Source organism: Phascolarctos cinereus, unplaced genomic scaffold (genome assembly GCF_003287225.1).
Source record: "Phascolarctos cinereus isolate Bilbo 61053 unplaced genomic scaffold, phaCin_HiC Scaffold_7;HRSCAF=346, whole genome shotgun sequence".
NCBI lineage: Eukaryota > Metazoa > Chordata > Mammalia > Diprotodontia > Phascolarctidae > Phascolarctos > Phascolarctos cinereus.
The window spans coordinates 78,625,490-78,642,077 of NW_027556180.1; the positions used below are offsets into that span (position 1 = coordinate 78,625,490).

The window sequence follows — 16,588 nt, forward strand, 5'->3', positions numbered from 1 at the left end:
TCACTTAACCCTCTTACTGCCTGAGGCAATTCTCTAAGACTCTTAGCTGCTGAGCAGTTTCTTCACCAGGGAATTCCTATACCAATGTAATCCTAAGTCAGGACCAACTCTACATTGCCCCCAACTTCAAAAACTATACTAATATACCAAAATACAGATACCTTATAATTTGCCACTATTTTTGCAGTTCTTAAAATACAATTACCCAAAGTGAAAATACATATCTCAGTTCTTTAAAGGAAGAAGACTCAACATTTTTTCCTTCAGTATCCCTCGGGCCTAGGACAGTACCAGGCACCTAGCAGGTACTTAGTGCTTGCTGATGACCGTTGCTTAGTTAAGTGAAAGGAGGTAAATATTCCTACTTTCTGTATCTAAGTGATAATTCACCACCAAAAATCAAATTTCAGTTATGTACATTTCATCACAAAATTCTATACCTATAGAAACACATACACTCAATTATCAACCACATTAAACCTTACAGAAAATACACATGTATTTACATAGTAATAAAGTATTTTGTGTAAAAAAGTAGCAAATATCAAAATCTCTTATCTTTTTTTCAGTTGATTTGTCCATGTCCTGAAGAGTTTTCAACTTTTTCAGCACCAACAATTCAAAGTAATGAGTAGTCATAAAGTGCACCAGCCCAACTAGTCAATTCCTATACCATATATAAATAATGAAACTATCTCATGGGAACAAGAATCACTCAGATCTATGTCAATTTATATTAAATGTAGTACATAAGAGAATACTACTTCTGGCAAAAGAAATAAGAATATTTTCAATTAAAACAAATCACATGATAACACAATTACTTTGCATTAGACTAATACTTACAAAGGAAAGGGGATAGGATTATAGCTATTTCCTGGAAGCAAATTTGCAAAAATAGCCTTCATTGTAGATTTTTCTTTCACTTGGCTGTCTGTAGATCCCAATAAATGTCCATCAAATACATCTGGAATGAAGAAGAGCACTCCATGTATATCTAATATTCTATAAGCACAGTACAAAATGTATAGTCTCAATCTTGGATTTCTTCCTACAGTATTTGTCTTCTATATTGTACATATCAATAAAACTAAATGGTATAGTTTTAAATAATTATTCTATGATTTGGGAAAGAAAAAGGAGAAGGCTATAGTATATCATGAAGAATTATTTAAATCTACCTTCTGAGCTACTAGTTGTATCTGCTTCAGAAGGCCCTCCCATCAGTTGGTCAGACAGGACTTCAGGAGGAGTTGGCAGCTGGAGATGCGTGGAGTTTGTGGAACTCTGACTTGATAAGGTTGTTAAGAATCGATCCTCTGAAGAAAAGTGAAAACAAATTTTGATGAGTTCTTAAACATCTGAATTTTTATTATTATTATTTATATTTATTATTATGATGGTGTTAGGGTTCCAGATCTGTGATAATTCTACTTTTATCTGATGTTTTTAAATGGAAAACAAGTTTATTTTGTATCTGAAGCAATTTTTAAACTAACCTGATTTTATAGATAATCTGAGCTTTAGTTTTTTTTAACTGACTCATCTAAGATCCATAGTTCATACATTACAAAGCTTCAAATATAATCTTAATTCCTAATCTAGCATTCTTTAATGCTATGCCACTCTGCTTCCCACAATGAAACTTCCTTTACCATAGTAATGCATAAAACAAGACTACTTTTAAAAAAATACATCATAAATGATTGTTTTCTACCAAAAATAACCTCAAAAAAACTTTTACAAAAATCTCACTTAATCATAATTAAGATGTGCTGCTCTAAATCTAGATATTTTCTTGGGAAAAGATTCCTAAATAATTTTTTTCCTACAAATATGACTAGAAGGTCACCAAGTTACTGAATGAAACAGCTTTAAAGACTTAAGTTAGTAAAGATTTTTTGGGGGGGTATACTTAGTTTTTCACAACCTGACTACTATGGAAGTGTTTTGTATGACTGCACATGTATAACCTGTATTGAGTTGCTTGCCTTCTCATTGAGGGTAGATGGGGAAGGGGGGAGGAGGAAGGGAGAAAATTTGGAACCCAAAGTTTTAAAAACAAATGTTTAAAAAAATATTTTCACATGCAACTGGGAAATAAGATATACAGGAAATGAGGTACAGAAATCTATGCTGCTCTACAGGAAAACTGAAGGGGAAGGAGATAAGAGAAGGCAGGGAGAGAAGGGTCGAGAGACAGAAGGGAGGGCAGATTAGGGGAAGGGGTATTCAGAATGCATGCCATCTTGGGGTGGGGGAAGGGATGAAATGGGGAGAAAATTTGGAACTCAAAAACCTTGTTGAAGTGAATGCTGAAAACTAAAAATAAATTTTTTTAAAAAGTTTTTTTTTGGGGGAAAGATTTATGGGGAGGAAAAAAGAACCAAACATTCAAAGTTTACAGTGAAACCTGAGAATCTGTTTTCTAACCAGAAGTTAAATTTCAGTTTATTCCTCTGATTCCTTGCTAATATAGCTTTAATTTATCTGCAGCTAACATAGAATTCTTTAAAGCTAATAGTGTAATGAATGCTACAGAAATAAAACATACATCACTAATTCCAACAGAAAGAAAAGAATTACAATGACCATTTTTAAAAGTCCTCAAGGTAACACAAGACCTTTAGGCTTTAAGACAAACCTTTTTCTCCATTCTGTAGTCCAGGAGAAATGTTGCGTGGAGATGCATCTATTGCACTTATCTGTAGAGAAGCAGAATACCTGTTCTTAAGAGAAGTGTTGGAGATCCACCACAAGTGGGCTTGTTTGTTCCAATTACCATTCTAGTATCTAATAGTTCTTTATAATTTATTCATCCCTTCCCACAATAACTTTCCATAATCTACACCTTCAATGTCTATGGAAATCTTCCATTCCCCAAGGACCACATCCCAGGGATGTTATCAATACTGTTAATTTTTACAAATTATTTGGTGATATTATGTATTAAGGCTATGTGAACAATTGTAATGAATGAACTTTCAAATTAAATTCTTATGGCTGTGCTGAAGGTTATATTTCTGCCTCAATTATATATTAAACTGACCCAGAAGCATTAACTCTGTAACATGGAGCCAAGAAGACAGCAAACTTATCTAGTATCATTCTGCTAAGTCATTAATGACTTCCAGGCATTCCAAGTAACACTGTATGGACCACAGTCATTTCTACTTATTCCTTTACTAGTCTACTGTCATCTATACAATAATACAGCAAACACTGTAGTATAAAGCTTAAAGAAATAAAAATGAAGAACTAGCCTAACTGAATCCCAAGAGCACTCTGATCCAACTCTCTACAGAAATATCCTCAACAAATATCCTGCACTTGGTACTATAGTTAGTATTCCACAAAAAAACATTTATGATATACCTGAAAGGATGCACCTTTTTACAAATATGTCAAAAAAGATTTCTGTCAATCAAGATAGAGTAATAGGGTAAAGAAAGAAAAACTGGGTGTGCATTTTGCCTGTAGTACTTCCTATGTAATAATAATCAAGTCACTGAGCTTGACTAAGCATCAGCTTCCTCATCTATGAAACAGAAAGAACGACAATACCTGACAACAAGGTGGCTGAAAGAAGATAAAAATGAACCGCTTGAGGCAGTTAGGTGGCACAGTGGATAGAGTTCCAGCCCTGGAGTCAGGAGGACCTGAGTCCAAATCCAGCCTCAGACACTTAACACTAGCTGTGTGACCTTGGGCAAGTCACTTAACCCCAAGTGCCTCATCAAAAAAAAAAAAAAAGAAAGAAAGAAAAGAAAAGAAAAGAAACTCTGCATGTGAAACACTTTGCAAACCTTTTACTATCTCACATTCTCCTCACAACACCCTGTAAGAGAGATACAATTATTCTATCTATTTTCCAGATAAGGAAACTGGGTCTGAGACAACCAGGGCTCCACAGTACTGTCTGAAACAGGATACCATGAGCATTATTAACAAGTTAATGTGCATTCACTGGCACACTCAGGGCCCTTTAAGAACAACTGTTCATTCAACAATGCTCATAGAACAAACCATAAAACATCAATCTTTGTAAAACAAAATATTTTATTATATTATTATATTATAGCAGGTAGAGGAAGTTTCCTCATCTGGGAGTTCCAGAAATTACAGATCCAGTCTATATTCTAGTTCCTATTTTTATGACTGGGATAATTTAAAAGTTTCAAGTGCTCCAACTTTCTGTACAACATTACAATAAATATTATAGAAGGTCTTATTAAAGCACAGATTTGTTAATAATGTGGTCTGGCTCACATTCCTTGAAATGGCCTGACTTCATATACTGTAAAACAAGCCTAACTTATTATGGGGCAAGTTATCTTTCAACATCAATATTTTAAAAATATTCCTGAATACTTAGGAAATACTTAAGTATATTTATCTTAAGTATATATTACTACTGTAACATACACTTAATATCTATGTGTCAAAAGACCAAATATACAAAGCCAAATTTCATTACCTTACTATCTTCTCCTTGTCTCATTCTTCCAGGGCTTGGAGGAACTGAGGGGCGTTTCCTCCCTTTTTCCTGTTGAAAAAGATCCTGTAATCTACAATAAAAGACAAAAAGCAAGGCAGATTTATTTGTCTACAGTACAATCAATCATGCCTACAAATATTTGTTGACATCTTTGAAATGCATATTAAATACGATTAGCTGAGTCACAATAAAGCTTAAAAGTTTTATCTATATGAATTAAATTTCTCTCTCACTTCTCAACACCCTAGTCACACAGCCTAGTCTATAGCCTATAAAAGACTTTAACTAGATAATGAAATAAATATTCCAGGGAAAATTCTTATTTTTAAAAATGTAAATACTGTATTACTGAAATTTTAATACATAAAATGAAGTTTAAATAATATCTTAAAAGGTAATGCCATAAGAATAAAATATATTTATTAAATCACCTAGATACGTATTTTCAGTTTTAAAAATTTGGCATTTTGCAACCTCAATGATGACATATAATAACAAAAAAAAATTGAAACTTGAGAGCTAAGTACAATATTTTACAATGAACAAAGACAGTTAACCAGAGATTTTTAAAAAACTAAACAATGTCATAATACAACAAGATTTGAGAATAAAGCAAAAATAACACAACAATTAAACACTAGGTGAAAATGTTGTTACCTGTTATTCCAGGCTTGTAGAATTTCACAAAGGCTTTGTTTCTTGGCAATTAGAGACTCAAAGACTGATTGCAGCTGTTGAGGGGTTTCTACTGAGGAGCTCATCAGCCTTGCTTGCATCTTCTCAATCCAGTTCTTGAACTCACCTTCCTCCATCTATGGAGAGGGTGAGTATTTTGAGTATCTTAAGAGTCTTTCCAAACAAACAATAGCAAAATTATTATTATAAGATAATAGCTGATTTACTTGCTCTTCTGAAAACCAGTTACCTCTTTTTGTGCAAAGATGTCTTCCATCTTTTCCTCTCTTGTTTTGCTAAATGTATCAGTTTTCAAAGAGGCAAGCCGTTCATCAACAGCAAGATATACCTGTGAAACTCTAACAAAGAGAACAAAGCCAGAAATATTTCATGATGACTTAAATTTAACTTTCTATCTCCACATAAACAGCAAAAACAATTTTAATGAAATAACTATAGTATTTAAATTTAATTTGAAAGAAAGCAAAACTTGGGATTAAAATTTTACAGCACAACTGTTAATGAAAATTGGTATTTTATTTACTTTACAGGCATTTTATTATTTTATGATGATCTATAAATCACTTGATAGTTTCAAAAGCTAAAAAAGAAATATTCATAAATGCCATGAAACTATACACAACTACAAGAAAAAAAATTCACGATAATTGCAGTACCTTTCTCTATTCAACCTCTCTCCCTATTTATAAAGATACTTTCTTGCAATAAAGATCAAAGAAATTTAAATGAATAATCACATTTAGCTTTCAAAAGCAGCTAAACCACTATCAAGACAAAATGATGCAAATTCTTTGCCTCCTCTATCTACTGACTGCACACAGCTTTGAGAAGCAGCATTATGGTAGCAGACCAAGTGCTGCCCTCAGAGCCAGAAAGACCTGGGCTATAGTCCAACCTCTTGTTAGACTGAATCTGTGACCCCTGGAAAGTCACATAAGTCTCCACATCCCTAAGACTATAATGTGCAAACAAGGTGATGACTTGAATTGGTAGAGGAAGCTTCCTCCTCTGGGAGTTCCAGAAATTACAGGTCCAGTTTATATCCTAATTCCTATTTGTGTGACTGGGATAATTTAAAAGCTCCAAGTGCTCCAACTTTCTGTACAAAAAGATAAGAGTTTAAGAAAATCTGAAGAAACATTTTTTTCCACTAAAAAAAGAACTAAAATTTGATCCATTTTTTGATTGCTGTGAACAACAAACTTTAATCTTATTCTCTAATTCCAACAGCAAGAATAACAATATTCTCTCTAGTCTATATTTCCAGAGCAAATAGTATTTAAAAAAAAAAACAGAAAAAACTGACAAAAAAGCCCTGAAAAAACTTACTTTTGAAAGAAGTCCTTCAGATCCTGAAGAATGGATAGTTTTAATGGGGCCTGACGTTTGATGTATATTTTAGGAAATGGAACACATACTTCAAGAAGCCGAATGGGAGAATAACTGAAAGTAGAAAAAATGACTAATATGTCATACATTGAATTAACTTTCCACACTTGCTACCATTGTTCTGGATGCTGTGACATTTTTTGTGCACTTTGAGTAGAGTGTTATCTTCAGCTAAATTCTATGAAACGCGATGGAAAATAACTTCGTAAGGATGACAATTAGAATCTTGCAGACAACTTTTAGCTTTCACAAAAACGAAATCCTAAAACATCTCTCTCAGCATAAACAATACCCTCATATACTCTAGATTTTAGCATGCAAGAAGACCTTCATAAATATCTGTGAAATTGAGCTGAGGTTCCTCTTATCCTTTTACCAAAAATGGCTTTTGTAGAAAAGTAACAGCATCATATAATAGATATGGAGCTAGATGTAGAGTACGGAAGACCGACCTTCAATTCTCACCTGAGATTTAAAGGCTATTTAACCCTGGGAAAGTCACAGCCCTAGACCAATATCTATGACTCTAAGTTTGAAAGTAGGTGCTAATCTACATTGGTAGAGGTCATTTCCTCTACCAATGAAATCACAGATGAGATTCAAAAACTTCTATGGAAATATTCTCTTTGAATGAGCAGGAGGGTTCATAGAAGTTGACCAAACCTTAAGTAATTTTATCTTCATGGACCCCTATGCCTCTCTGTGCAACTCCTTCCTACCTTCTAATTTCTTTACTATCTTCCCCATCTACTTTCCTCCTTCTTTTGTGGGAGCTCCCAAGAAAAAAAATGCACTTTTTCCCCATCTGGATCTGCCTGTTCTAGCTCTAAATGTATCCACCCTTTCTCTTCTATCAAAACCATCAGTGTCCTGATCTTGGCTATTATGGCAAGAAAAACACTTCACAAACAATTTATACTAAGCTCTTCACTGCTTCCCAAACTCCAACCCTGAATTACTCTCTTCACCTTCTCTGTTCCTGCTCACATGCTGCTAAAAACACAGCTGAAGCACACCATACAACCATGCTAAATAAATCGTCTACAAATTTGTTCTCCAATCTCAACTGGGCCCTCAATGCTGCATGCCAATCTTTTCTCAGATTTCTCTGTTCTCAAGCTACCTTCACCACATGCATCATCCTGCTTATCAACGCCAACCCCTCTACCTGTACCCTTCACTCCAACGCCTCTCACCCCACCCAGCAGTTTGCTTCCTTCCATTATCCCCTAGCTCTTTTTTGTGCTGCCTACAAACATGTGTAGATCACATAACCCTTAAAAAAATCCTTCAACTGACTATGATCCTGTATTTCACCTTCCTGGAACATTGTTCTCATAGACCAATCCTAGAAAAAGCTGTCTACCCTCACTGACTCCAATTTTTCATGTTCCACTTACTTCCTTATCCCTTGCATCCTTGCTCTATCCTCCTCACTTGAATAAAACTGCTCTCTTAAAGATCACCAATGACCTGTCTCATCCTTCTTGACTTCACTAACATCTGATACTACTTTCCAGCCCTGCCCTCTTCCCCCTACCTCTTTCTAAATACTTTCCTCTCTTTGGGTTTTCAAGATATTGATATACTGTGATTTTCTTCCTACCTGGAAAAACAATCAGTCTCCTTAGAGGATCGTCATTACCCATGGCCCACTTCCTTATAGAGAAGTGTGCCCCAAGGGTCTGTCCTGGGCCCCTTCTCTTCTCTCTATACTTTCTTTTTTTTTTTATTTCTCTCTATACTTTCAATGAATTTATCAGCTCTCTTGTATTCAATTTTTACTGATGTACCAGTGACTCTCAAATCTACATTTCCAGTCTTTATCTTTCTCCTGAGTTCATCTTGCATTTTCAAATGCCTGCTAGACATCTATACCTGGATGACCCCTAGACAGCTCAAATTCCAATACCAAATTCATTATCTTGTCACCTAAACCCCCTTCTTCCTAATTTCCCATTTCTTTTAAGGACCCACATGGCTTCCAGTAAAAACTATCCTCACCTCTTCACTCTTGCTCACCTCTTATGTCTAATAACGTGTCAAGGTTCTCTCTCCTCAACATCTCCTGCATCCATCTGCTCACAATGCCATCCCCTAATTCAAGCCTTCATCACCTCTCACTTGGACTACTCTGATACACTCATCCCTGGTCTCCCTGCCCATCTCTCAATTCTTCAATCTATTATCTGCACAGTGATATCCCTAAAGCACAGGCCTGACCATGTCACTCAGCTGCTCAAAAAGCTTCAGCAGGTATGGAATCAAATACAAACCCCTGTTTAAAACTTAAAAACACTCCACAATCTGATTCCAGATATTCTCTCCAGGATACTCTCTCCTCATTCTACATTACAGTCAAACTGAGTACTCACTGTTCCCCATACTCAGTCATTGGCCTAAGCACAAGCTGCTCCACATTCCTGGAAAATATGCCTGGAGTAAAAAGGCCTTTGAAAAACATGTAAGAGATATGAAGCCAACTTTTCTCAAGTTAGAATCCATTATGGTTTTTTCCCAATGCCACAGAAATGCCACATAAAAAAATCAAGAGAATTTAAAGTACAACATGACCTTAGAAATTATAGTTCCCTAAATCTTACCTGAAGGAAGCCACCATTTGGTTATAAGAGAAATACTGATGATAATCATGATGGATAGAGTGACCACATGGCTCAACATTGGCTCTCCGAGTATACTGGTGTCCGTAAAATCTAAGCTCAAGGTATTTTGCAAATGACATTGACCATGAATCATTGGAAAGAGCAACAACTGGTGTTACCTGAAATTCAGAATATGCTGAGATATAGCAATTGGTTGGATTTTAAAACAAAGCATATATGACATCTTGGACATAAGGCTCTGACAGATTTACTTATATACATACCCCATTCAATCCACGAGTTATATCTGCCTCATTATCGCTCTGACAAAAAATTATTGAATGTTTAGTAGACAATAAATGACTTTATTAAACAACCATAAAAGATTACAGCTGAGAGCTGGTGGAAATTAAGTTTTTTGCATACAACTTCTTGTATCACAAGGAAATAAAAGAATACCTTCATGGGCGTTTGGAGGTGGGGGGAGAAGACTCGATAAATTATCACTTTCTTTTGGGTCAATTATAACCATCAGTTTTAGTGGTCATTATCAACATTTTGAAAAATCTTTTTGCCATGCAATGTTCAAAATATAAACAAATGGGAGAAAATTAGAAAAGACTGGTAATGTTCTATAACTTTTCCCTGTTCTAGTCAACTAGAGAAATGTTTTAAAGCTAGTTTTTTTAAAAAAAAGCCAAAGCAAAACAGACATTGGTGTGCTCTAATTTCACGTAACTAATATTTTTGTTTTAAAATCCATTTACAGTGAATTAAGTAAACAATCCTTAAAGCTGCTGTTGTTACTATTGCTTTTCTTCTGGAACACATGCATATGCAAGACAAAACCTAGAATGTAAAGGAGAATAATGTGAAATAAAACTGGAAAGACAGTTACAAGTCAGAATGCGGAAGGCTGGGGCAGCTAGGTGGCACAGTAGATAGAGTACCGGCCCTGGAGTCAGGAAGACCTGAGTTCAAATGCGGCCTCAGACACTTGACACTAGCTGTGTGACCCTGGTCAAGTCCCTTAACCCCACTGCTTAGCAAAGAAAACAAATTTTTAAAAAATGTGGAGGGCTTTAAATACCTGGCTAACAAAATTTTTTTTTGGGGGGAGGATTGTTTCTTTGTTTTTTACAAAGACAACAGAGAGAAACTTAAGATTTTTGAGCAGGGCAGTGACACAGTCAATCTTTTACTAAAACCATTTTGTCACTTCAACAGGTCTCATGGAAAACTGAATGAGCTAGATTTTTTTTTCCATTTTCAAACAATGAGTTATTTTATCTGCTAAATCAATAATCAGCTAAAGATCAAACATAAAATAATGGCATTTCTAACTGAACATAATGATAGGTACAAAATGGGGATGATGATGATGATGATGACGATAAAGTTATCAGTCAAGAGTGTTAGGCTATTAGCTAGCTTTCTTTAAGCCCTGAATTGATACCTACTTTAACCACTGCTAAGTTTCACTTCCCAGTCTTCTACGTTGATGAGGGCCAGATCCCATGCTAAAATATTGTCGTGGAATCCCCATACACAATTCAATTCAGTTCAAAACACATTTGTCAAAGTGCCTGCTAAATACACAAAGCACATGCTTCATTCTGGGACCCAAAGGCAAAAAAGAACATAACCCCTGCCTTTTAGGAGCATATACTCTGCTGGGGAGAACATGACCTTACGTACAAAGATAATGAATAATACACACAAAGTATTTCAAGGTAATTTCAAGAGAAAGAGGGCACTAACAACAAGAGGAAATAGGTCTCATATAGGATAAATGTTTGTGAAATATACAACTAGTCTCCACTGTGTGTTAAACACTGTGATCTGCACTCTGGTAGAAACAAGAGACAGAAGAAGAGTCACAGGGCCACAGATTTAGAGTAAGGGTCAGAGGAAGAGGAGACAGTATGAGATAGCAAAAAGAATAAAAATAAATAACAATCCATTCTAGAAGTCAGAAAAACCTAGTTTCTAGATTTTTGCCCTTTACTAACTTTGGAAAGTTGAACAACTCAAAACCTCAGTTTCATCAGCTGTTTAAAAAATAGTAACAATAATATCTGAATTGCCAACTACCTATTTTCTTTACTAGGCTACTGTGAAAATGAAATAATACACATCTACAAATACAAGGTGCTTTTAAGTGACTCCTAGACTCAAAAAATTTACAACATAATAGCCATGAAACAACTGAGAACAATATCAACATGTTCATTATCATCCATGGAAACAGAAGTCAATATAACCACAGAAAGTAAAATTGGGACTTTAAAATTAGTTAAAAATCAAGATAACTCTAGATGTTCAGATGATGATCTCATGTGCTCCCATGATTCTGTTATCATCAATACAAATGACTCTGAAATCTACCTATCCAGGTCTAATTTCTCTCTCAAAACTTCATACTTCTGGGGCAGGTAGGTGGCACAGTGGATAGAGCACCAGTCCTGAAACCATAAGGACCTGAGTTCAAATGTGGCCTCAGACACTTGACACTAGCTGTGTGACCCAAGGCAAGTCACTTAACCCCAACTTCCTCACAAAAAAACAAAACAAAACAAAACAAACAAACAACTACAAAAAAGACCCTTCATCCTCTAACTACCTGCTACAGAGCTCTACCAAAATGTCATATCAGGAACTAAAACCCAGTATGTCCAAAATGAACTCATCTTTTTCCTCTTAAGTCTCCAATTAATTATGCAAGCATTTATTAAACACCTACTATACACCAGGCACTCTGCTGGTGCTAGGAACACAAAACAAAAATCAAACCGTTTTTGTTCACAAAAGAATGTGTACTCCATTTGGGAAACGTGTATACATTTTTTTTACAAAATCTGTGATTTGATTGATAATCTTGAAATCACAGGATGTCTCTATATTAAGTATCTATAAAATAAATAATAACAGATGCCAGGGAGAGGGGCACTAGTAGCTGGGGGAATCAGGAAAGGCCTCAAGCAGGAAGTGTCATTTGAGGTGAATTTGAAGGAAGCTGGGATCCTAAGCAGCAGAAGTCAGAAAGGAGTACCTTCTGTGCATGGAGTGTTTGTGCCAAGGTACTGAGTCAAGAAAGGTAGCAGGGAGCCAACATGGCAGAGTAAAAGCAAGGACTCACTTGAACCCTCCCCCAAACCCCTCCAAATACCTGTAAAAAATTATTCTAAACAAATTCTAGAGCAGTAGAACTCACAAAAAGCAAAGTGAAAAAAAAATTTCCAGCCCAGAGGAGCAGAGTTCAGTGTGGGCCACACAGGCAAAGACCCCTGTCTTTGAGATCTGGAGCAAGCCTCAGGGGACTGAATCACTGGCAGCTGTGGTGGTTTCCAGACTTCTCAACTCCCAAACACTAAAGACAACTTCAAAGGTGAGCAGGAAAGGTCTGTCAGACCTGGGTGAGAGAAGCACGGTCCAACCCTGGCCCCAGCACAGCCCTGGGGCGATGGTAGTGGCGCAGTGGCGGTAGTGGCACAGTGGCGGCTGCGGCAGTGGCAACAGCAGCTGTTCCCAGAGCTTTCAGCCCACAGATGGCAAAGGGATCAAACAACTTATAGAAGGAGATTATAGGGGTCTCTTTGCTGACAAGGTAGGATTCTGTTATTTTGCCCATACTCAGATCCAGGTCACTGTCCTGGAGCAAGGAGGAGCACTGGCACAGCAGGACTTGTGGCAGCAGTGCAGAGGAAACCCTCCTCACAGTTCAAGGGCAGAAAGAGTGCTTGTGGTCACTCACAGACCAGAGCACAGGCCAAGAAGGGAGTAAACACTTCTCCTTAGAGCATACCACCTTGGAAAACTGAAAACTTACAGATCCCTAGAAGTATCTCTGAAAACAGTTGCACAAAACCCCTGAAGCCTGGAATAATACGCCCTCCACATTGGAAGCAGAGCCTACCTTAACAAAGAGTTAAAAAGTCAAGTTTTAACTTGACTGGGCTGGGAAAATGGGCAAACAAAAAAAAAAAGCTCAGACTATTGAAACTTACTTTGGTGACAAGGAAGATCAAAACATACAACCAGAAGATGACAAAGTCAAAGCTCCTACATCCAAAGCCTCCAAGAAAAATACGAATTGGTCTCAGGCCATGGAAGGGCTCAAAAAGGATTTTGAAAATCAATTAAGAGAAGTAAGAAAAAATTGGGAAGAGAAATGAGAGCAATGCAAGAAAATCATGAAAAACAAGTCAACAGCTTGCTAAAGCAGATCCAAAAAAATGCTGAAGAAAATAACACTTTAAAAAACAGACTAACCCAAATGGCAAAAGAGGTCCAAAAGCCAATGAGGAAAAGAAGTTAATGACTTTATTAGAAATCAAGAAATTGTAAAACAAAACCAAAAGAATAAAAAAAAAAGAAGACAATGTGAAATATCTCATTGGAAAAACAACTGACCTGGAAAATAGACCCAGGAGACATAATTTTAAAATTATTAGACTACCTGAAAGCCATGATCAAAAAGAGAGCCTAGACATCATCTTTCAAGAAATTATCAAGTAAAACTGCCCTGATATTCTTGAACTAGAGGGCAAAATAGAAGTGGAAAGAATCCACTGATCACCTCCTAAAAGAGATCCCAAAAGGAAAACTCCCAGGAATATTATAGCCAAGTTCCAGAATTCCCAGGTCAAGGAGAAAATATTGCAAGAAAGAAACAATTGAGTACTGTGAAAACACAAGCAGGATAACACAAGATTTAGTAGCTTCTACATTAAGGGATCAGAGGGCTTGAAATATGATATTCCGGAGGTCACAGGAGCTAGGATTAAAATCAAGAATCACCTATCCAGCAAAACTGAGTATAATCAACATGAGGGAAAAATTGACGTTCAATGACACAGAAGAATTTAATGCATTCTGAGAACCCAAAGCTAGACAGAAAATTTGACTTTCTTTTCAAGACTCAAGAGAATCATGAAAATGTAAACAGGAAAGAGAAATCATAAGAGACTTATTAAAGTTGAACGGTTTACATTCCTACACGGAAAGATGGTATTTGTAACTCATGACACCTTTCTCATTATTAGGGTAGTTGGAGGAATATAGATAGATAGCATGCACAGGGTAAGTTGAATATGAAAGGATGATATCTAAAATATAAAATTAAGGGGTGAGAGAGGAATGTACTGGGAGAAGAGAAAGGGAGAGGTAGAATGGGCAAAATTATCTCACATAAAAGAGGCAAGAAAAAGCTTTTACAGTGAACGGGAAGAGGGGGGAGGTGAGAATGAATAAACTTCACTCTCATCAGATTTGGCTTTAGGAAGGACTACCAAACACACTCAATTGGGTATGGAAATCTATCTTACCCTACAATAAAGTAGGGGGGAAGGGGACAAGAAGGAGGGTGGGATGATTGAAGGGAGGGCAGATTGGGGGAGGAGGTAATCAGAAGCAAACACTTTTGAGGAGGGACAGTGAAAGGAGAGAATAGAATAAATGGGGGTTGGGATAGGATGGAGGGAAATATAGTGAGTCTTTCACAATATGACTATTATGGGAGTATTTTGCATGACTATACATGTATAATCTATTATCAAATTGCTTGCCTTCTCAATGAGTGGGTAGGGAGGGAGGAAAGAAGAGAATTTTGAATTCAAAGTTTTAAAAACAAATGTTAAAAATTGTTTTTACGTGCAACTGGGAAATAAGATACACAGGCAATGGGGTATAGATATCTATCTTACCCTACAGGAAAATAGGGGAAGGGGATACGAGAAGGTGGGGCAGATTTGGTGAAGGGGTAATCAGAATGCACACTATCTAGGGGTGGGGGCAGGGGAATGATGGGGAGAAAACTTGGAACTCAAAATCGTGTGAAAGTGAACGTTAAAAACTAAAAATACATAAATTGATTTTTTAAAGAAGAGAGCGAGATGTAGTGCTGTGTGTAAGGAATAACAAGAAGGCTAGTTCAGCAGGACTGGAGTGCATTATGGAAAGTACTGCTTAAGACCAGAAAAGCAGGCTGAAGCCAGGATGTAAAAGGCTTCCAGGGCTACCAGACAGTCACTGGAATTTATGGAGTAGGAGAATGATGTGATAGACCTAGGCTTTAATAATTTCACTTTGACAACTGTGTGGAAGAGAGTATGGAAAGAAGAAATAATTGAGGCAAAGAGGCCAATGAAGGGACTTATTGCAATAATTCACTCAAGTGGCAAAGAGAGCCTAAAGTGGGGTAGTGGTTGTTTGAATAAAGACAAGGAGGCAGACAAAGAGAAGCTGCACAAGTACAATCAACAAGATATGGCAACTGACTGGATACGTGGGCTGAAAGCAAGTAAGAAATTAAAGATGATGCCAAGGTTTTAAATCTGCATGACTGGAAGGACTGTGATACCCTCAAAAGAAATAAGAATTAAAAAGAATGAATTTTGGGGACAAAATATGATGTTCCACTTCAGACTCATTCATTATTTCATCTGAGGACACCACCATCCTACACCGCCATCCTCCCAGTCACTCAGATCTGAAACCACAGAGTCACTTCCTGACTCTTCTTCCATTCTCCTGACTTTCCCCCATCCTATCACAGGTGACCAATCTCATTCTTTCTACCTCCACATCATCTCTCACATTTGGGCATTCAAAACTCTTACTATCCCAATTCAGGTCTCATCACCATTCACTGTCCTAAATTATTTTAAGTGCCTCCCATGCTGATTTCCATGCCTCTTGCTTCTCCCCTTCCCAACTCATCCTTAATGTAGCTGCCCAAATGATCCTGATAAGCAGAAGTCTGACTATCACTCCCCTACACAAATCCTTCAGAGGCTCCTTAATATATCTAAATAAAACACAAATCCCTTAGCCTAGGAGTTAAGGTACTCCAGAAGTTTACTTCATATTACTTTCTGCCATGAACTCTACAGTCCAGCCAAAGTGAACTATTAGTTGTTCACCAAACTCTATATTCCATGTCCTGCTTTCCCTTCGCCTAGAACATATTCACCTTTGTCTTTCAGAATCCTTATCCTTCAAGATTCAGTTTGGATGCCACCCTCCTTTGAAAACCTTCTTTGATCCTCCAAGTTGCTGGTCTTCTCCTCCTCCTCAAACAGTCCTATCTACTGGTGAAACCTAAGTTGACTGGTACAGCCCTAGTCCTCCATTTCAGCCTCTTGCTAGCATGGCACTGTTAGGTTACTATTCCTACTTCCCTGCTCTGCTCTACTCCCTCCTTATTAGGTACTGTGGCAAATATTCTCACTTTACTGGTCCTATGGATAATAGGGTATTTTCCCATTGGTATCACACTGGCCCTTTGTCTCAAATGACATTTAAGGTTGAGCCCCAGCAGCTCTGGGCCTCTATATGGAGCAAGGATTACATAGCCTACCACCATGAGCTGCCCACAGTGAGCAGGGAAGCACGGAAGCCA

General features: G+C 37.0%; 1 protein-coding gene across 9 annotated transcripts in view; it reads right to left on the reverse strand.

Moving 5' to 3' along the window:
- The window catches only part of PIKFYVE (phosphoinositide kinase, FYVE-type zinc finger containing), a 109,368-nt gene that overhangs the window by 19,655 nt on the left and 73,125 nt on the right, over positions 1–16,588 (reverse strand). For all 9 annotated transcript variants that reach the window (XR_013483357.1, XR_013483358.1, XM_021008659.2 and 6 more), the window contains 8 exons: positions 9,187–9,365; positions 6,524–6,637; positions 5,424–5,532; positions 5,156–5,310; positions 4,478–4,568; positions 2,645–2,705; positions 1,182–1,319; positions 847–967 (listed from right to left, as the gene is read on the reverse strand). Coding sequence is in view for 7 of the 9 variants with exons in the window: in XM_021008659.2 (XP_020864318.1) it covers positions 847–967; positions 1,182–1,319; positions 2,645–2,705; positions 4,478–4,568; positions 5,156–5,310; positions 5,424–5,532; positions 6,524–6,637; positions 9,187–9,365 (968 nt within the window). In the remaining 2 variants the exon portion in view is untranslated. The remainder of the gene's footprint in view (positions 1–846; positions 968–1,181; positions 1,320–2,644; positions 2,706–4,477; positions 4,569–5,155; positions 5,311–5,423; positions 5,533–6,523; positions 6,638–9,186; positions 9,366–16,588) is intronic.